This window comes from Macaca nemestrina, chromosome 6, assembly GCF_043159975.1.
Source record: "Macaca nemestrina isolate mMacNem1 chromosome 6, mMacNem.hap1, whole genome shotgun sequence".
NCBI classification, from domain to species: domain Eukaryota; kingdom Metazoa; phylum Chordata; class Mammalia; order Primates; family Cercopithecidae; genus Macaca; species Macaca nemestrina.
Window position 1 is genome coordinate 170,210,476 of NC_092130.1, and position 21,880 is coordinate 170,232,355.

The following is a 21,880-nucleotide window of genomic DNA, read 5'->3' on the forward strand; positions in this document are numbered from 1 at the left end:
TATATGAGAATTAAATTCTGGATTCATGAAAAGATCTAAAATTCTCTGTATTTAAGTCAAAGGAATTATAGGCATACCTTAGAGATATTGTAGGTTGGGTTCCACACTACTACAATAAACAAATATCTCAATAAAGCAAATCACACAAATTTTTGGTTTATGTTATAGAAATATCTTCTTTCCTTAAAAGTCATGAATTAACTTCTGCTAGCTTTAAACTTTTCTCCCGTAGCTTTTTTACCTCACCAAGCCTTCATAAAATTAAGAGAGTTGGCTGGGCATGGTGGATCACGCCTGTAATCCCAGCTCTTTGGGAGGCTGAGGTGGGTGGATCACGAGGTCAGGAGTTCAAGACCAGCCTGATCAACATGGTGAAACCCCATCTCTATAAAAAATACAAAAATTAGCTGGGCGTGGTAGCACGCACTGTAATCCCAGCTACTCGGGAGGCTGAGGAAGGAGAATCACTAGAACCCGGGAGGCAGAGATTGCAGTAAGCCAAGATCTCGCCACTGCACTCCAGCCTGGGCAACAGAGCAAGACTCAGTCTAAAAAAAAAGAAAAAAAAAAAATTAGGAGAGTTAGGGCCTTGCTGTGGATTAGATTTTAGCTAAAGGGAATGTTGTGGCTGATTTATCCAAACCACTCAAACTTTCTCCATATCAGCAATAAGCCTGTTTTACTTTCTTATTATTCATGTGTTCACTGGGGTATTACTTTTAAATTTCTTCAAGAACGTTTCCTTTGCATTCATAACTTGGCTCACTTTTTGCCACAAGAGGCCCAGCTTTTGGCCCGTCTTGGGTTCTGGCATGCCTTCCTCACTAAGCTTAATCATCTCTTGCTTTTGATTTAAAGTGAGAGATGTGCAACCCTTTCTTTCATGTGAACACTTGGGAGCCATTGTAGGGTTATTAATTAGCCTAATTTCTACATTGTTTTGTCTCACGGAAGAGGGAGGCCAGAGGAGAGAGAGGAGGAAGGGCCAGTCTGTGGAACAGTCAGAAGGAACAACATTTATTGATTATGGTTGCTGTCTTAGGTGGGCGCTGTTCGTGGTACTCCAAAACAATAATGGTAATAACATGAGGGACCGCTGATCACAGATCACCATGATAGATATAATAATAATGAAGAAGTTTGAAATACTACAAGAATTATAGCAATGTGACACAGCTGTCCCACTCACATGTTGCCTTTCCTGTCTTTCCTTCATCAGACACTCTCCAAAAGTGGTCAAGGCCGCATCTCAGGTCCTCAACAGCATGTGGCAGTACCGAGATCTGAGGAGTCTCTACAAAAAGGTAAGGCTGGCTTCACCTGGGCCCTGAGCCCAAACACTCAACGCAGGGCCCTGAGACGCGTCACAGACGTGGAGGGCACTTTCCCACAGCCTCAGTCATTGAAACACAACTGAAACGAGAATCAGTAAAGAAGCCAGAAAAGAGGTGATATGTCCCCTGAGTAGCTCCTAAGATCCGTGAAGTTTCTGGACTGGACAGACCCATGCTCGCAGGGTGTTACCCTAAATCATCTTACAGAAAAGGAAATAGGCTCATTTTCCTGAGCTTCAGTATTCTACACTAGACTACAAAGTAATGACAGAGGGATTTGGGAGAAAAAAAAAGCATCAACAAATGTTAACAAGTAATTTTGGAAAAAAAAATATGGAAAGATATATATATGGAAAGATATATATATATAAAGAGAGATGCAGAGCACATCATTCAGGGAATCAAGAACCATTGCAGACTAGGAACATTGAATAGGAGACTTAACTGTCTGACCCATGTCACTCCGCCCCTGAGAACCTCGCAGTGTTACTGGCCAGAGGGAAGAAGACGGTGCTTCCGGTGACAAATGTGGATCACCACGATGCTCGGCATTTGTTCACTGCACTCTCACAAGGCAGGCAGGAATTCATATCACACACTTCCAAAGAGTCTTCACCCCCAACATGGCTCAAAAATGCCTTAAGAGAAAAAAGTCACATCTAGAAAGTTCCATTCAAGGCCTCATTTCCAAAATCTTCTCAATAAGGAATGCCAAACTTTACTCTTTTGTTTAGGAGGGGAGAATTTTTTTTTGACGTTTCCCAAAAGTTGTTGTTTTATTGTGACAAGCCCCACAAGCATGGGAGTTTAAATCCGAGTTAACAAATAGGGGTAGAAGGCCATGCACAGTGGCTCACACCTGTAATCCCAGCATTTTGGGAGGCTGAGGTGGGCAGATCACCTGAGGTCAGGAGTTTGAGACCAGCCTGGCCAACATGGTGAAACCCAGTCTCTACTAATAATACAAAAAAAAAAAAAAAAAGGCTGGGCGTGGTAGCAGTGCGTATAATCTCAGCTACTTAGGAGGCTGAGGCAGGAGAATTGCTTGAACCCAGGAGACAGAGGTTGAGGTGAGCTGAGATCGCACTACTGGACTGTCGCCTGGGCAATAGAGCGAGACTCCATCTCAAAAAAAAAAAAAATAGAGAGGGTAGAGGACATCACCAATAAGCAGGGAGAATGGCATAGGCATTGGTCTCCATGCAGGGATTCAGGAAGCACAGACAGGACTGCAGAAGGGTGCCTGGGCTTCCATCAGCAACTGCCCACAGCACCCACCTGCAGCCCCCTGGCCACTTGCAGGGAGTGGGAAAGCCAAGATCATTGCTGCCTCCATCCCCATCTACAGCCCCCATCCCCCAGGTCACCAGCCACTCACTGGCCAAGGACATGGGCCCACAGTAAGGGGCTTGCATCATAGGGAACGAGACCCATCTTCCCAGAGGGAAAATTTGTCTTTTTCTAAGCAATGGGGAAAAAAATAAATGTTTAATAGCTGTCTCTACTAAGTTAGAGTCTATTTCTAGATTTCCCCCAAGGCCTTTCTAACTTCCCTTAAGTATTCATTACTTTGCACTTTAAGTTTTATAAGGGGTACCCTATATATTTTTCTTCCAAAATTTTCCTGTTCCCTAAGAGGAAGTGTGTTTAAGTTGAAACAGAGTGCAAAATGAAGTGGAGGTTCTAGATCAATGAGAGTCATCCCTCAGTATACACAGGGGATTGGTTCCAGGACTGCCGCAGATAGCAAAATCCGTGAATATTCAAGGCCCTGCGGAAATTAGTCAGCCCTCCTTATACATGGGTTTTGCATCTCACAAATGCTGTACTTTTTATGGGCATTTGGTTGAAAAAAAATCTGCATATTAGTGGACCCATGCAGTGTAAACCCATATGGCTCAGGGGACAACTGTTAAGTCCTTCCTGAAGCATTTTATATAACAGGTTAGCATAAGCCATTTATCTACAGTGTTTTGGCTTCCATTCTATTTTGTTTGAAATTCCTATCCCAGCATCCTTAGTTAATTCCTTCTTGAATTCCTCCAGGAGACAAATGAAGTCTCGCCCAGGAAAGAGTCCTTCAGTTAAAGAGGCAGCCAGAAATAAGGAACATGGTATAAATTAGAAAGGAACTGGCCATTCTGAATCAATGGCTCCAGAGGCTCAACGAAATATTGCTGCATGAAGTAAAACCCTCTTTCCTTTAGATCCTGAACGTTTCCTGTTTGCTGAAATATACCTTCTGATACTTCTGTGCATTATAGGGAAGCAGCTTTTAGAGACTTTCCAGACTCTTTCTTGAATAGTCATATGAGTCTTCCATCTTAATGTTTTTCATTGTTGTTAGTAGAGTTCAAAAAGCATAATTGTCTGTCTGTTTCCATGAAAAAAAAAGGATGTGTTGACAGGAATTTCATGGAGCTAAAACTCAAGAGCTGAAGATGCTATAAAATATGTTTCATTTGAGGAGATTCAAGAAGGATGGGCTGAACAAATGAATGGTGATGTTTTAGTTGACCCATGATTTAAAAATGTTGAGAAAGAGCTGTTCTTAATAATTTCCAAATTATGCAGTTGTGAAATGAAAGGAAGATCTTTGTACCCAGTATCATAAGTGCCGCTAATAGCAAAGCTCAAAATTCAAAAAAGCTTTTCTTTTGAAAAGCTCCTTTGTGAGAAAACCAAATTCATTCATCTTTATGAATTGTTTTTAATCAGTGGTGAAATAGATTTCTATTTTGTTCTTCACTGACAATTTGCATATCATTGAAAAAAATGTCTGATCCATATCTTTTAATTATCCATGCTTCAAATCTATTTATTAAACATCTATTGTAGGCTTAGCAAAGGAAGAGTTCCAAAGGAAAACATAAGATATGGGAAGAAGGTACTAGGGGTAAAGATGAAATATGAAACTATAATTGGCAACTTCATTCAGTTCTGAATTACATACTACAGATTTTAAAGCGTGAATTAAGGGAGAGAAACTTGTAGACCAAGTCTTGAGAGGCATTTATGGAGTTTGCACAATTAGGAGGTAAGAGATAAGGACATTATGGATAAAAAGGAAAGTGTGAGGGGAGAGATGGAAATTGGATTGAGAGTTACATGTCCGTGGAACAGAATTCAGCACCATCTGTCATGCTCATTTTCTTATCATACCCAGGCACAGAGGCCAGGATGTCGTTTCATTAGCTCACCTACTTTATGTTACCTAGAGAGACACATTCTGATTCAAATCAGAATATTCTTCTAGCTGGGTGTATTGATTGATATAAAACTATGTTTGATTCATGCTGCATTTGGAACCAAAGCATATTTATATCATCGGAACCTTTGACTTTTGTGAAGCTTGGCCTTTTGCATTATTTTCCCCTAAAGAAACATCAACAGGTGTGGGAGAATGTGATCACTTGCAGGCTAAAGAATACATCACCCTTTTAAAGCCAGTCTTTAGAAAACCACAAAGAGAACTTCAATGTTCTGCGTCATTGCAGAGGATATTTTCTAAAGGAAAAGAGGATGTGCCATAGGAAGAGACTGGATGTTGGGATACAAGAGAAGCAGGAGATGGAAAGTTCTTGTCTTTTTTGAACCTTGGGACTTAAAAAGAAATGAAGTGACTGAAATAATGGGGTGCTTATGTTTGACTATGGTTGGGGAACTGTCAGGATGGCTGGTTTTGAAGGACAGAAGATGGGTGAGGGGGAAGACATAGAATTAAAATATTATAGAAATCATCATGTATAAATTCTTAGATGATACCTTAATAATCTGCACAACATCTCCAAGAAGTACTTGCATTGGTTGGGACACAGGCTAAGTGTCTAACAGAGAGACCCAAAACTATAGGAGCTGAGACTACACATGGATCCCTTTCCCTCTTATGGAGCCATACGTGCTCAGGCAGGTGGCCCAAGGCCAGCAGGTGACCCTGATACCTGTCGCATTGCTTTGCCTTGCAAAAGAAATGTCATTCCTGCCTGTGTAAGCAAAGCACCCTGGCTCTGCCCACTTCTCATTACAGCCCATAGGGTGAGAGAGGGGAGAGGGGAAGGCAAGTGGCACAGAAGTTGCCAGTGTCGGGCTCACACCCCGGGGTGAGAACTCAGTCCCATCGCCACAGCCCCCTGCCAGGGAGGATGGGGACAGGGGCAGCATAACCGCTGCAAAAGGTTTGTGGCAGGAGAAGAAAGGCAGTACCGTTCCAAAAGTCGTTTTCTTCTCAAATGGCTTTAATGTCAGCTGTAATCACAACCTAATGAGGCATGTTATCCCATTTTGGGGTAACTGTGATCATCCAAAACTTCTTACTTGTATTAAGCAACAATCTCATTATTTGCAACTTCTGTACTCCAAAAGCTGTACTGGAAAAGTCTAATCTCTCTTCTCTGCAATAGCCTTCCTGGATTTGAAGCTAGCCATCTTTATCTACAAGGTCATTTCTTTTCTAGGTCTAAAATGTGTAGGAGAGGAATAGAAATATCCTCCCTCACCCATCGCTAGGTTCATGACTGAAGCCCCTATAATGAAAAGCAAATTATAGTAACAAGAGAGAAGGCATACAAAATTATCTGTATAATTAGATAATTACATGAGATAGTTACATGCCAATTAATTACATGAGAACCTCTATAAGGAAATAAAGGCCCAAAGAAACAGGTAAACTTGTGTATTTTTATGCTTAAGTCTGATGGAGAGTGGACACCCATGGAGAAGTCTGATTGGAGGACAAAGGGGTATGATCTAATGGTGATAAACGGGGGGATCTTCCAGATTCCTCTCTGTGCCCCTGTGAGTTCAGAGATAAGGATGTTCCTTTGCTCCAGTATAAGGAGGCACCTCTCGAATGAGGGTTTTATGACCTGCTTAAGGGAAGAAGCATGAGAGAAAGGTGAGAGAAACCTTTCTGCCTTTGTTGTTTTCCCAAATGCCAAGGTGCCATATTTGGGGTTAGCATGTCCTAAATCCCATCACATGCTAAATTCTAATATGTCAGCCTTTCCACAGCCTTCACCATGCTATCCTTTTTTGCCAAATGCATGTAAGTTTGTTGGTGTCCCTTTGGTAATATAGCACCCCAAAATGAATGTATTCCTCCAAGCTTGTTTGAAGCAGAGGAGAATAGAACAGACTGTGCTTTCCTGATGCGGGACACTCAACTTGTACTCATAAAACTGGAGATCACATTGGTGTCTGAAAGGCTCATCCTACAATTTGGTGAAATACAAAGAGTGGATGGCCAGGGGTTCATGGCACAGCCCTGCCACTTACCAGCAGCATGACCTTGGGCAGGTGACTTGAGACCCTCTGCCCATCAGTGTAAGAACTGACTTCGGGCAGTCCTCTGACCACTTCTGCTGAAGGTTGGAACACAAAGAGTAGCCCTCTGATTTACCAGGTTTCAGATGCGCTAGAGTTGCTTGGCAGCCAGTTATCTGTACCTGATGAGCAGCCATTCCTGATGCAGAGCCGCCAGAAAAGTAAACGACCTCTTAAAATGGTCTTTGGCTGTTCTTATACCTGGCAGCATATTCTCTGGAGGCAGCGGGACAAACCCTCGGGTCTCTGGAGATTTGGAAGCCTGGGTCGCCATGATGCCTTCCTTCCACTTTGTGTATCCAAGTCTGTATCTTTCCTTGACCTTTGCATCAAAGAACCTTCATAGCCTTTCATGAAGACTGCAGCATCTCTCCCTCAATCCCACCCACCCCCTCCCTTGGTTTTCCCATCCATGACGGGAAAGCCATAATACTTGCCACAGTGGATTGCTGACGTCTCAAATAGAACAGAAGTCATCACAGTGCTTTGTAAAATGGAAAGTAACAATCCATGGGAGTTGCTGCCATTAGTTCTACAACATTTTTCCAAGCTGTTTGATTGGCAAGTGCCGTCTCTGCCATCCTGTCCACAGGCAGCTGAAGGTTTGGATCCGAGTATTTCATTTTGTCATCATCATCATCATCGCTATTCACCTCTGCCTACATTTTTACAGCCCCTTTCTCCCTGGTCTCTCTACTCTGTCTCCTCTAGTCCCTAGAGGCCTATCCAGTGTCTGCTTCCCACAGTCTTTCTCCTTTCTCCCACGCAGCTCTGCCTGCTGGCAATATTTCTATAGGAAACAGAGTCCCATGTCTACAACTGAGAGTGCTAGGTGCTGAAAGCTGGCGATCAGAATTGGGGGGTTGCTACCTCCATGCTTCCGTGCCCTTGCCTCTCCGTGCACTGCTTGCCTGGAAGACAAGCCAGGCCATTCAAACAGACCCTGTAAAGTTACTGTGGAAAGGGTCAGGGCAGTCCCTGTTGTTAAAGTGACAGATGATTTTTCCAATGTTCAGCTTATGGTCCTGAAGCTCATTTTGCTCTAAGAATCTCCAAGTGCTTCAGAGAGAACAGCATCCGCTCAGTATCTCTCCGAGTGAATTAAAATCCATAGTTCAGGTAGGGCATGGTGGCTCACACCTGTTATCCCAGCACTTTGGGAGGCCGAGGTAGGTGGATCACTTGAGGTCAGGAGTTTGAGACCAGCCTGGCCAACATGGTAAAACCCCATCTTTACTAAAAATACAAAAATTACAGGCAGTGCACGCCTGTAATCCTAGCTACTCAGGAGGCAGAGGTAGGAGAATCGCTTGAACCCAGGAGGTGGAGGCTGCAGTGAGCAGAGATCACGCGACTGCACTCCAGCCTGGGTGACAGAGTGAGGCCCTGTCTCAAAAAATAAAGATAAATAATAAATAAAATCCATAGTTCCTAAGTGTATGGATCAAATCTCACAGGTAGATCAGATGTCAGACCCAACCTCTTGTTGGCAAGCAGTGGGGTTAGAAACCTCCTAATATTGATGGCCTGGTGTTTTTATGGTTGTGCCACCCTCCACTCCACCCCACATACATTGTTGGTATCTTGCACAGTGAGCTCATGTCTTGAAAAATGCCAAACTGCCTGTGCTTGAAACGGATAAGATCATATTTCTCTGAATAGAGATACTGTATCTGCTCTTGCCTTCGTGATGAGAGAAAGAAAATGTAAAACTAAACTTTCAGTATCCTTCCTTTTATTGTCAGAGAAGATAGACTCTCGGGTTGCACAGCAAGTGAAGAATGAGCTTTGATGGGAGTGGAGTCATGCCCTTCATGGCCTGTCTCACACCAGGCTCTCTTTCCTTACCTCTCTTGGATTCATTTTATTAGCTCTTGCCGCCATTGCACTCACAAAACAAGAAATCAATAAGTAATTATAGATGGGTAAGAGAATGCCTGTAGATTTTCTCAAATGTCCAAACCAGAGTGGATGAAGGAGTGAATACAGCCTTTTGTCATCTTTCACAGCTTGCTTATGGGAGACTGATCACTCTACATAGATAAGCCAGTAGCCCATGGCCCTGCAAACAGAAGTGTTCTCATGTTTAATATCACTCCATTACCCTCATCTGCTGGACATTTGAAAAACAATACCATATTCCAGTGAGAATTAGAAAGATACTTTGAAATAATGTCGAGGAAAAACACAATATAGTCAAAATTCAAAATTTTGATATTCAAGCTTTGCAGTATGAAGAGTGAGGAATACTGAAGGGCTTTAATATGTCTTCCAATATGTTGCCATTTTGAGAATTAATAGATTCTACTTTCTGGGTATCTAAGATAGGGATGAAAAAGTAGTAAATCCTCTATAGAAATAAATTAAACTACTAAATGTAGAGCTGTCATTTTATCAAGGAAATTGCTTAACGGGAATTTATTAATCTTTCTACTGTGCTGGAAAATTCTTCAACAACAGATTATTGGAAGAACATAAGGACTTTCGGCCAGATTTTAAAACAACCCAAGGCTAGTGTCCACAAGGTTTGCAATTGTAGCTCCTCAAGTTCTTTCTTTTCTAAATCACTTGATGTCAAGTTAGGGTAGAAAACAAAAAGTCTAAGGTTAAACTCAGCTACCATACTGTCTCCTCCATAAATCGGGACGTTTGCTTGTTGATGTTTGGTATTGACAAACAAGGTCTTTCTTCACGAAGTCTCCTGACCTCTCTGAGACAATTCTCAGACACTCATCATATGATATCTGTCCAAAAGCAAAGGCACAAATGGGAACAGAAGCAAAAATCAATTGTGCAAAAGTGGAAATCAACGCACATGGCAGTTGCTAAACAAGAAGTGACTAACTTACAGCTGTTGCTGGGATAGATCCCCAAGTCAGGGGAAATCCCATATAGCAGTACCCAAACTAAACACTTCCTCTGTAATTCCACCCTTTTACGAGGCTTCACTCATAGCATTTTGAATCAAAACCTACAAAAATACCCCAGAGACAAAAGGCAGAATCAAAGGACCAGATCAGGAGCTAGTAAACTCAGTAAGTTTAATGTAAGTATACATCCATTCTTCTTACTTACTTTGGGGCAATTAACTCAAACTTACTCCCTCGTTTTCTGGTGGATCCAGTAGACTGGGTGATATCACATCTATGAGAACTCAGTGTGCTTGAGAGACAGCGTGATCAGTTTCTTCTCTCTTCCCAGCTCCATCTCCTCTCCCTCCCCTTCTCATAAGCTGCGGCTTCCCCGTCTCAATGCCTCCCAACAAGGTTGAGCTAAGTGGGAAAGGAGACTCAAGAGGAGGAGAGCAGAACCTGACCATCTTGGTTATATCCTGGCTCGGGTACACTCTGCCCATGGGAGATGTCTCCTGGCTAGCTCCATCTCTCATGGGGGCAGTGGGGTGTGTTGCTCAGAAGTACCACCATGCAACCAAGGACCTCCCAACTGGGGATGCCTGACCTCCTCAGCCATCTCTCTCAGAATTCTCAGTCGGCCTCAGACTACACACAGGCCAGGAAAGACACCAATTTTGTGCCCCTGTAGCTTTTGTCGTTTTGGAAGTCTATTTAAGAAGACTTTATGAATATAAAATTAGGTACAGACCCTGGAAGGGGCCCAGGCAGTGGGTGGGCCTGAAAGTTCTTGGCTCCATGGTCAGTTCACCTCTGGCACTGAATCTCTCTATCACCCTGCTAATGCCACTGAAGACACTAGGCCCTGCCACCCCCAAACTTCAGGGAGCTCATGGTGAAATTCTACATAGTCCACTCTCTGGGCTTCTGGAGAGGGAGGGTGAGGAATCCCCAACCAACTGATTACTTCGAAGGAAGTTTTCACCACCAGCCACTTCCACCCTCAGCCTAATCTTATATAATCTGGAGTTGAGTCATATGCTAATACTGCAGAACCCTATTTTGTCCACCACTTTTGCAGCTCCAAGTGGAAGGTCTAACATTTCGAGAAAGTGGGGCAAGGGGACATCTATTATTCTTTGCCTTGCTTGAGACCTTAGCCAGAACAGAGACAATAAGGAAATTACATTAATATCCTGGCATAGTACCTTATCACCAGTATTTAATTATCTACAAGTTCTCTAGAGAATCTGTTTCCTTGCCTTTTCCAGCTTCTAAAGGCTGCCTGCATTCCTTGACTGGTGGCCTCCTCCTCCACCATCAGAGGCAGCAGTGCAGCATCATTGAAATTTCTTTTTTTCCGTCGTCGTACTGCCTGCTCTGTGACCGCCCGAGTCTCTCGTATAAGAAACAACCCTTGAGATTACATCGGGCCTCCTGGGATATTCACAATGATCTCTCCCTTTCAAGGTCCTTAACTTCATCACATCTGCAAAGTCCCTTTGGCCAAAGGTTGCATATTCACTGCTTCTGGGAATTAGGATGGTTACATCTTCTATGGGGCAGACAGCATTATTCAGCCTCCCACTCCCTCTCACGTAAAAACCTGAGTGTAATGGTCAAAGTCTGATATAACTTCTGCCAGAACCAGGGGTTTGGCTCCTCCTAACTCCAGGATCCCCACCTCTGGAGTGTTGCCCTCATCTGTATTATCCACATTGACTATCAGTCTGCCCACATTGCAAACAACTGGAATGGAAAAGAGCCGGGTAGGGCATGCGTTTTTCTTTTAGAGACATGCCTTTGTAAATACTTCCAGTTCTTAATCAAGTGGCCACCTACGTCTCCCTGTCTAGGGGCTTCACTGGAAAGCACAGTTTTTATTACAGGGTGCAAAAGTGAAGAAAAGGCTACGGAGATGTTCATTCCCTGGACGTCCATGCTATGTGTGCACCAGCACCTGTGCTCCTTTTGAGTATCTGTGCCCAGTTTTTATAAAAGCCACATTCTTGGGAGATCCTACAGTGCTGTCATTTCACTGGAAATACTTCTACAGTAATTACCAATTGGCTTTAACCTTGAAAACGGCCCCAAGTCCATGACTCCTTTGCCCTATGCAGGGAGGCCAGCTAGTTCAATGCAAAGAGAACTGTACATTTTCAGACTGTTTTGTAGTTGGAATAACATAAGAATGTCAGCAACAACCAACGGAAGAAGTGAGGTCACAGAATGTGGAACTGCCTCAGATGCTTCTTGCTGTTGCCACGTGTCCTGTCATAACCCCATGCCCGTGACAGGCTGCCAGCAGTTCCTGAGGTTAAAGCTGGGTGAACTTACAGTTCCATGTACATGAGAGAGAGAACAGTTCCATGTTCATGGCGTCCTCACCGCCAGTGCTCCATTTAACTGGATGACATATTGACCACTGATAAGATATGTAGCATAAAATAAAAGTATGCAGCAGTTGGGTTTTTCTCTATGCCAGTCAATGCGATAGTACCCCCATTTTCTTATTCTCCTTAATACCACGTGATTCCTCTTAGAGCAATCCTGTCAATCCTACAAGCAAATGGCCACTCCTAGTAACTTACATTCATTCGTTCATTCAGTGCATATTTACTGAGTACCTGCTAGATCCTCTGCTCCCTTCTAGGTTCTGGAAATTCCAAAGTGGATGCACCCATATTGGGTTAGCTTTCCCCAATTACATAGTGGCATGCATTTTAACAATGATTTCTTGATAGTTTCACTTTATGCTTATTTTCTCCTGATATTGTCCGTTTTCCTCCTTCCTGTTTCTTCATCCTCTCCCTCTGGTCATTCTTCCCCTAGAGATACATACGCTCTTCGTGCTTCTATCTTACGATGTTTGAAAAATGTCCTCTCCCCATCCTTTTCCATCTTCTGCCTTCTCACCTTCTGCTCTCCCATGGTCCAGTTTTCACAATGAGGTTTCCAGGAAGGTTGGAGTTCATTCATGGTGCCTTTCTCACTTTCTGTTGTACTCATCAACCCCTAGCAGTCAGTCCTCATGCCTCCATGGAAAGGGCTCCAAACTGCAGCGTCCGACGAGTCTCATTGCCTGTGTGACTTAGGGAGGGCTCCCCACTGTAACACGCAGACCGAAACATCTAATGATCCAACTACACGAAAGTTTATTTTCTTGCTCCTGTAATCATCCTGGACAGGTGTTCAAGTAGACAGGTCAGCTCTTCTCCATGTGGGCACTCGGGACCCAGACTACTCCTTCCATCTGTGGCTCTGGCACGACGTAAGGCCTGCAGCTATCCCTGGCAACACACATGACCACTGCCCCACCTCCGTTGGCTAGATCTCCATCGCATGGGTGTGAAAGGCTGCCACATGGCAGGAGAGGCTGGGACGTGTGGTCTAGATGGGTATCCAAGAAGAAAAGGCCATGGACTGGGGAGGCCCTGACACATCTTCCTCTGTTAAACAGCCTCCTCCCGGGCTGCTTTGTCACTACTCTTATTTTTCTCTACCTGGCAAGCTGCCCCTTCTCAGTCTTTTTTGCCAACACCCTGGTCCTGGTCTTCCCTGCGGCATCTTTGTTTGGGACCCTATATCTGCTAATGTAGATGATCTCATCTGCTCTCACATTTTGTTTTCTTTTGTTTTTTTTTTTTTTTTTTTTTTCACAGAACCTGTCTCATGAGAACCTCACAGCATATAGGCAAGATCCCTTCACAAAGCACTACCATCTTAAGACAATTGTTTTTTAATTATACTTTGAGTTCTGGGATACATGTGCAGAAAATGCGGGTTTGTTACATAGGTATACACATGCCATGGTGGTTTGCTGCACCCTGCTCCCATGGTTTTTAAGTGCATTTGAAGACTAGTTGTATCCACATTTATTTCTCTATCTGGTCTTAACTATTGAACACTAAACCCATCCATACAACTACCCACATGACATCTGCACTTAGGTAGCTCATCAGCTCTAACTGTCCATACATCCAGTGCTTAGCTCTCAGTATATTCCCCAAATCTATTCTTCTTCTGTGGTTGCCCATCTCAGTAAATAGCACCTAACCCACCTTGTTGTTCTTTTCAGAAATCTGAGAGTTATCCAACTAATACTTCCTTCTTTCCTACCTCCACTCTATCTTTCGCAAACCCTGATGATATATTTCCCAAATATCTCCCATACCTAACTATATCTCCCATCCTTACTTCCATCATCATCTGTCCCTGGTCCTGGTACAATATTACTGCCTAATTGGTTTTCTGGAATCAACGTTACCATCTTCAGTCTATTTTCCATTAAGCATTCAGAATATACTTTTAGAAATCCCGATCTGACCTGGCCTTTCGCCTGATTAAAACTCTTCAGTACCTTCCAGTTTCTCACAAAGTCCTGCTCACCTCCCTGCGCTGACTTGCCTCCACCCTGCCTGCAATCGCTTTGCCTCAGCCCACGCTGTTCTTGCTTCCCCTGGCTCTTCCTTTTCAGGCACAAAGCTGTTTCCACCTCAGAACCTTGGCATTGCCTGGACACAAGTCAGTTCCTCCCCCGGGAATGCCTCCTCTTCTTTCCCTCCAAGCCTGGTTATTGCTGCCCCAGTGTAACTCTAACCCTTCCAGAAAACCTCCCTGACTTTCCCCAGCTCTCTAAGGCTAATAGCAGTCCTTCCCAATAACCTGTACTTTTCCTTCATGGCTCTTACAACCTGGCTGTATGAAGCATGATGTGATCATGCTTTGAACACCTGTTTCTCCTTCATCTTCCCCTCAACAGCCATGCCAGTCTTTCTCTGTTCTTGCCCTGTGCCCAGCATGGTGCTAGCTATTTACTAATTTTTATTGAATAAAAGCTACCCCAGAGTGTAAGCCTAGCAGAGTAGCAGAGGGCATGTTCAATGACTCTGCTTCCATTCATATTGTCAGAAGCATTTTTTTTTTTTTTTTTTTGAGAAGGAGTTTCGCTCTTGTTGCCCAGACTGGAGTGTAATGGCTTGATCTCAGCTTACTGCAACCTCTGCCTCCCTAGTTCAAACAATTCTCCTGCCTCAGCCTCCCGAGTAGCTGGGATTACAGGCTTGTGCCACCATGCCCAGGTAATTTTGTATTTTTAGTAGAGACAGGGTTTCTCCATGTTGCTCAGGCTGATCTTGAACTCCTGATCTCAGGTGATCTGCCCACCTTGGCCTCTCAAAGTGCTAGAATTACAGGCGTTAGCCACTGCGCCCAGCCTGTCAGAAGCATTTTGAAGTAGACTGGAATACAGGGAACCTGAAGTTGAGACCCAGGGTAAACATCAAATTTGTTCACCAGTGATAAGTATATATGTAAAATAGTTGACTATTCAAATGACATATTAGAAGCTAGACATTTGGATTCCTAAATCTGAAGACTGGACTGTTTAGTTTTATCCCGAACTTAACTTTGCAGTACTAATTGAAACACAGATTGTTAAAACTCATCCAAGTCAAATCTTTGTTTTAAGGCCTCAAAAGCAAAGCCAGGGAGGTAAGAGGACTGGTTTGGTCTTATTTCAATTTCCCAGGTGTTTTCATTTCTTTGTTTGTTTTGGTTTTTTGCATCCATTGGTCCCTATTAACTCCTAGCGGTTAACAGTGGTATACTTTCTTCTACTAAATCATATACATTTTTTCCAAGTTTTCAAATCTTCTTGGTTACACTGGTTCTTTAGAATTAGCCCAGTAGCAGTAAATTGAATTCCTAAAACAGATTTACACAGTATTTGCTTTTAAAAGATGGTGTTGCACAGATCCTTATGCTTATATGTACTGTACCTTTAAGTATCCAAATCAATTTAATTAAATTTCATTAGAAGCAACAGAGCTGAAACAAACTAATGAAAGCTACTGGTATGTCAGGTGGTATTTATTTGTACGTTAAGCCGCAAATACTCCCTTTTGGCCCTTAAAATTTAGTTTAAATATTTAACTCTAATAGCTTTTGGAATTGTTGATGGAATTAGTTTTAATGAATCTTTAACAAACAGTTTACCTTAAAAATAGATGGAAGCTTGTTTTATTACAGCAGAGATGAGCAGAAGGTTTTGTAGTTAAGCAAAATCTGGCTTGGTCTTTAGTCACACAGACAGTGCATCAGAATATTCTGCCTCCCATTTATTGTATTTAATACCTTTTCTTGAAATAAGGATGTATATATATAAATACCACTAATTTGAAATATTTTTATTCTCTGCTTAATGTGATTACATTAATAGGTTTGTTCCACTCAAAAATGACTGGAAAACTGGTACAATTCTGAACAATCAAGCTTTTGATACGTGAGCATTAATATCTTAGCTGGTTACCTAAGGCAATGACTTCTGTTTTGACTTTCGTTTGAAAAGTAGGTCCCAGCGAAGTAGTCTTGCTTATGAATGTAAGTACCAAGCCCTGAGTGTTACAGCTGATGCATGGGTGAGCTTGGGTTGCTAAAAGCCCAACAGATTTTTACCACACTTTCCTTTATATCTCAAGTCACTTAAAAAAAATTAGAATTGACAAGCTTTATGGGCTGTAGAGCCTCCAAAGACAGCTAAGGTGAAAGGCTTGTGTTTGTGACTTCGGTACCAAATAATCTGTACATGGCCACTGAGGAATCCTTGCTTAGAGGCCAAATAAATCTTGCTAGATTAAAAAAGTTCCAGAACTGTTTAAAAACCAAGGAGAAAAAGGCCATAAACGGGCCAACAGTATCCTAGTCATTATTTTGCATTCCAATTAATATCCCCAGTAGAAATAAACAAGCATTGTTCATTTTCAAAGTTAATTGTTTATTGAAGCTCCTGGGTCAGAGAAGTCTCTTATAAGAAAATAGTTGATGAATCTAACTTCTAAGGATAGAAGACAAAGTTTCCAAAACTCTCTTTGGAAACAAAATTATCAATAGAAACATCAACATTGACCATATCATCACAGCTGTGGCTATTCACTGGGTCACCCTCCATCCCACTGGGGTCAAGTTTCTAAAAGTTGTCTTCCAGGAGCAGGATCAGAGGCCACCATGCACGTAACTCAAAATTCCATTTTCTGCTAAATCTCATCTGTTGAAACACATTAATAAGGATTTGGTATTCAGCCTATTTTCTTTCCCCCGTAATCACCAAATCCACTCAACCTTCATTTTAGCAGCCCTTGAAATATTTACTCTCCCCTCCAACCTTCTCTCTAAACTCTATTACATGGAATGAGCCAACTTCTCTCTCTAATCCCCTTTCCTCCACCTCCATCAAGGAGTATCCTTCTCCATCCTTTCTATGATTCAGCAGAAGTAGGGTGCTCTCACCTGCTCAACTCACAATGGCAGGATGTCCCTTGATAGTCAGAGGGAGGTGGGAACCTTGGAACACATGGGTCATTCTCATTCCATCACATCTAAATTTTCTCCACCCTCTTGTTGACATGCTCTGCATGCTTTCTGGAGCACCGACTGGTCATCACTGTTCCCTGCCCAGTAATATTCCCACAAGGTGACCCATCCAGAAACCAACCCCTTCAGTTTAGTAGGCACATTCTGGAAGCAGGTGTGGACTGCTGTACCCAGCCCTAAAAGAAATTGGGGCATAGCTAATAAGAAAGGTAATATACTCTCCCTTTTTATCCAGTTTCCTGATTCTCCTAAGGATCTGTGTTTGAGGGGAACTGAATGCATTTGCCATGAGCAAGTACATCTATCTTCTGAGTTCCATGGGGCAAGAAGCACTGGAGGTGGAGGGACAAGCTGTGTGCTCCGACTGAGTCAGCACCCACCCAGGGGCCAGAGGTGGCAGAGATAATGATGCTTCAAAATTATTTTCCAGACTGGTTAAAGAGGAGGCAACTGTATATACCTCATGGTCAGTGGAGAGAAATTACCATTTAAACATGGTCAGTGGAGAGAAATTTCCATTTAAAATAGAGCAGGCAAGCCAAAAGCCACTTTTTTTGTGATTGTCGTTAGGTACTATTTTACCTAAGCTAACACTACCTTCAGCACAGTTGCGAGAATGTCATAAAAGACAGATCTACCAACAGCAGAAGATGATTCTGATGAAGTTACTCTGAGCTACGATTAAAAGAAAAAGGTTCTGAGGTTCTGATTGTATTTATTTGTTACAGAATAGAGTGTAAGAACTGTGGATGCTAGCTATAAAACGTGAAATTGATTATCATTTCATTTTACAATAATTAATGCTGTCATCTTAAATCATTGCCTCCAGCTAGCATTTATTAGGCACCTCTTTGTTCCAGGTACTATGCTAGATACCAGGGCTTCAGAAAAAAATGAAGCACCCTTGCTACCTCACAGCTAGGGAGACAGACTGGATTGCAAAAGTCTATAGTGTGATGTAGAAGCATTTTATTAGTATAATGGAAAGAAAACTGGTTGCATTACTGAATGCTCCCCCCAAACCAGGGTGGCATAATTTATTTGGCATTAGTAACTGAATGAACATGCACTGCTTGCCTCCTCTTTGCCTCATACAGAACCAAGCAGAATAAGATTTAACAGGCAGAAAAAGACAAAGTGCCCTGCCACGTCATAGAACTGCCTGATCAAAGGTGGGGATGTTTGAAATTGAGTCTCATAAGCAGTACATGCTGGGTGATCAGGTGTGATTGGGGTTCAGTGTGTGTGGCACCTCTCTGGCCTGAGATTTTGACCTGTTTTGTTGCCATAGTAAGTCAACCTTGGGAATGGAGACTGAAGGGTCTCCTGGGATTTGGCACTTTAAAAAATGTGCCCCAACTTGTCACTGATAACCTGTGCAAAGAAACCCCAAGCCAGCGGTTCACAGCCCTGGCTGTTCATTAGCATCCATTTGGGGGAGGAGTGGAGCTTTTGAAAATAAGGATACACAGGCCCTACCCAGAATAACCTAAAGAGAACCTCAGGGCTGGGGCCCAGTCATTACTATTTTTAAAACTCCCCAGGCTGATAAGTCACATCGCCCTTAATGTATAGAAAAGAAGCTGAGACAGAGCTTGCCAGTAATGGGAAGAGAAGGGCATACTCCTGACAGCTCTCTAATTCCACCTCTCTATCTGCAGAGACATCCAGGGTTAGCAAGTCAAGTAGTGAAAAGATATTCATGAGAACAGTTTTGAGCCTTGCCAGACAGTTCTAGCTCATCCCCTGCATACAAACCTAACAAACTCCTGTGCTCATCTGAACTGAATGTCATGCACTTTATTTATTGTTTGTTTGTTTACTTATTAATTTATTTATTTGAGGTGGAGTTTCACTCTTTCGCCCAGGCTGGAGTGCAGTGGCACGATCTCGGCTCACTGCAACTTCTGCCTTCCGGTTTCAAGTGATTCTCCTGCCTCAACATCTGGAGTAGCTGGTATTACAGGCGCCCGCCATGACACCTGGCTAATTTTTGTGTTTTTAGTAGAGACAGGGTTTCACCCTGTTGGTCAGGCTGGTCTCGAACTGCTGACTTCGTGATCTGCCCGCCTTGGCTTCCCAAAGTGCTGGGATTACAGGCATGAGCCACTGCACTCGGTCACACAATTTCTAGAATAAGAAGCTATGGCTCGAGTGTGTGTTGTCCTAACCGCCTGTAGACCCGTCCAAATGAAAGCTACTTAGTCCCCTCATTCAAACTGTTAGTAGAAGTCTCTCTAGTAATACATTCTTCTTGGCGATGTTTACAAGATGTTCAAAAATATAAAATGGAAAGCGTTATAAATTCAGGGCACTCGAAATACATAAAAAGAAGACCTGTATCAACTAAACAGACTGACCACGTCCTAGAAATACCGTGAAGACCAATGGTAGTGGGACTGTGGGGATGAACATCGCCTGATTCTTGTGCACTCTGAACCATTGGAAATGCCCGTGTAGATGATTGTAGCTTTGGGAAATAATACAGTTTCATAAGAAACACATTGGAAACTTGAGCACAGAGGCTGAAAGTGGTGGAAGGACAGCAAAGGGTGTAAGATAAAGAAAATCAGATTGTTCCTGGTGGCAATTTAAAGTTCAGTGACTTTGAACTCGTCTTCTTTCTTGGATTTCTATCTCTATATACTTGGAACAATTTAACAACCCCCAGTTTTAAGTGTAATGTGTTAAAAATAAAAACCAATTTGAGGCACAGATATCATATCACATTTTTGACAGCTTAGCTGGGTCTTCAGCTGAAGGGCACAACTTCTGGGTCATTCTGTTGAAGGTGAACGACAGATAGTAAAAGAGTTCTTTGTCATCAGTAGAAAGGATTCGTGGCCCTTTCCCAGTTACCGTGGCGATTCTTCACTCTCCCTGCTCCTTCCCTAAGCTTTCTTATCTAACCCCTATGAGTTGTGCAGGTGGCGCAAAGAAGAGCTAAGGTGAAATACCCAATACAACAATTCACAAAAGAAGTCTCTGGCCTACAATAAGTTAATATTTTAACAAGAAAAAACAGTCACTAAAGAGGCAAATATTGATTGAAAAGATATGTGCCCGAGTTGTATGTACTTATGTGAACCACCTCCAAGCCTTTCTGAGTGACAGTGGGAAGTAAATGAATAATAGATGGGTTGCTAACTGGCTAGATAACAAAAATGTATATGGTTAGTGGAATAGAAGGAATGTCAGCTTAGCAATAACTTTCCCAAAGAATCTCTATCTTCATTTCCCTTCTTATTTAAAAAGCAAAACATTATTTTAATTGAATGGCTAAAGATTTTATACAATAAAAGATGAGGAAGGCCATGAGATTTGTTCTCAAGTAGCTAATTATTCCTCATCACTGTGTTCGTAATGGGTGTTGATTGATATATACCATGGGCCAGCTGCGCCCTAGTCTCTAGCATCTAGTGTTCCATGAGTTTCCATGACATTTGGCAGCTGGTCCTCTATATCTGTGGGAAATTGGTTACAGGACTTCCCAAGGATACAAAAATTTATAGGTGCTCAAGTCCCTGTTGTATTAATAAAATGGTGCAGTATTTGCTTATAACCTTTGCACATTTTCCTGTAAACTTAAATCATTTCTAGATTACTTATAATATGTAATGTTAATACAATGTGCTATGTAAATAATTGAACTGTTTAGGGAAAGATGACAAGAAAAAACAACATGCACATGTTCAGTGCAGACCATATTTTTTGCAATATTTTCCACCCTAGGTTGGTGAAATGCATGGATGTGGAACCACAGATACAGAGGGCTAACTGGATGTGGCGTCGGAACTAACATTTTAAAAGTCCTTTCTGGGCATTGTTGAGCATAGCAGTGTTGAAGTTGTGTAGTTTCGTCACTGTAGCCTTCACTCTGCATCAATGAATGAGAGAGGGGAGATAGAGAAGGTCACCTCTTCTCACAGCACACAAATTTTGTGTTTGTCTCATTGCAATGTAGAAGGTATTCTGTTCCTCCTGGGGCTCCTGAGCTGTGGGTCAGGAAACAGCTCTAACAAAGACCTTTATTGGGTTTTTACTCTGCCCCATTCCTTAAGCTCCCTTCTTCCCTCCATTCAAAGTGCCTGTACCCACAGGCGTGCAGTCCCTGGCCATCCTCAGAGGGGTCTGAGTCAGGGGTTGCTTCTCTGTTTCTCCCACCGCACTCCACTCTCATCACCCTCAGGTGTATACTAACCCCATCACCTACAGACAAGTTACCTGCGAGACCACACTTCTGCCAGGCATTAGCATTTTCCACATTGGATTTTATAAAGGATTTGAGTTTTTTGGGTGCATCCATATAAGAGTTCCTTTGTAAGCAATTTTGTTATTACATTCACTCTTCTGATAGTTCCAGAAATGTAAATACTTAAATGGTTGCAGTATAGTCTAAACATTATGAAATCTGAATTGCTGAACAACACATATCTCCAATCACCTGCATTAAGACAGCAATGCTAACAAACATACTGATGTCTCACCAAGTGAAACCAGTCCTATAGCTGTGCCACATTTAGGCCTAGTGTGTCCTTGGGACTTAGAACCTAATATTTAGCCAACATTCATATTGTAAAGTACCTTGTTCACCTTTAATACCACACAGATTATCATCACATTCATAACCAAAGAAGCCAAGGTTTTGGCTAAAGGACTGTCCCGAGCCACTAGTTGGAATCCCAAAGCATACCTTCTACATTGCAATGAGACAAACATAAAATGATCTGTCCCCATTCGGTCATATTTAGGATTTTTGGCGTCTACAAAGCATTTCCTTCAAAAAGACAGGGATTAAAAAAAATTTTTTTTAATCGTTCCCATACATAAATAACGGACACATATAGTTTCGAAATATCTTCCACCCTGCACGTGTTTTTTGTAAGACTGCTCCTCCTCTGTGTTTGCTGCCACCCTCCAGAGGATTTCAGAGAACACCTCAGAACTCCGGTGGAGACATTTTCTCCTGCCGTGATACCTACCGTTCCCTGACACGCCCCA

General features: G+C 42.6%; 1 protein-coding gene across 4 annotated transcripts in view; it reads left to right on the forward strand.

The window, feature by feature from the left end:
• LOC105489509 (catenin delta 2) overlaps window positions 1–21,880 on the forward strand; it is a 936,482-nt gene that overhangs the window by 890,148 nt on the left and 24,454 nt on the right. For all 4 annotated transcript variants that reach the window (XM_011754343.2, XM_011754340.2, XM_011754341.3 and 1 more), the window contains one exon: window positions 1,220–1,304. In XM_011754343.2, coding sequence (XP_011752645.1) covers window positions 1,220–1,304 — 85 coding nt within the window. The remainder of the gene's footprint in view (window positions 1–1,219; window positions 1,305–21,880) is intronic.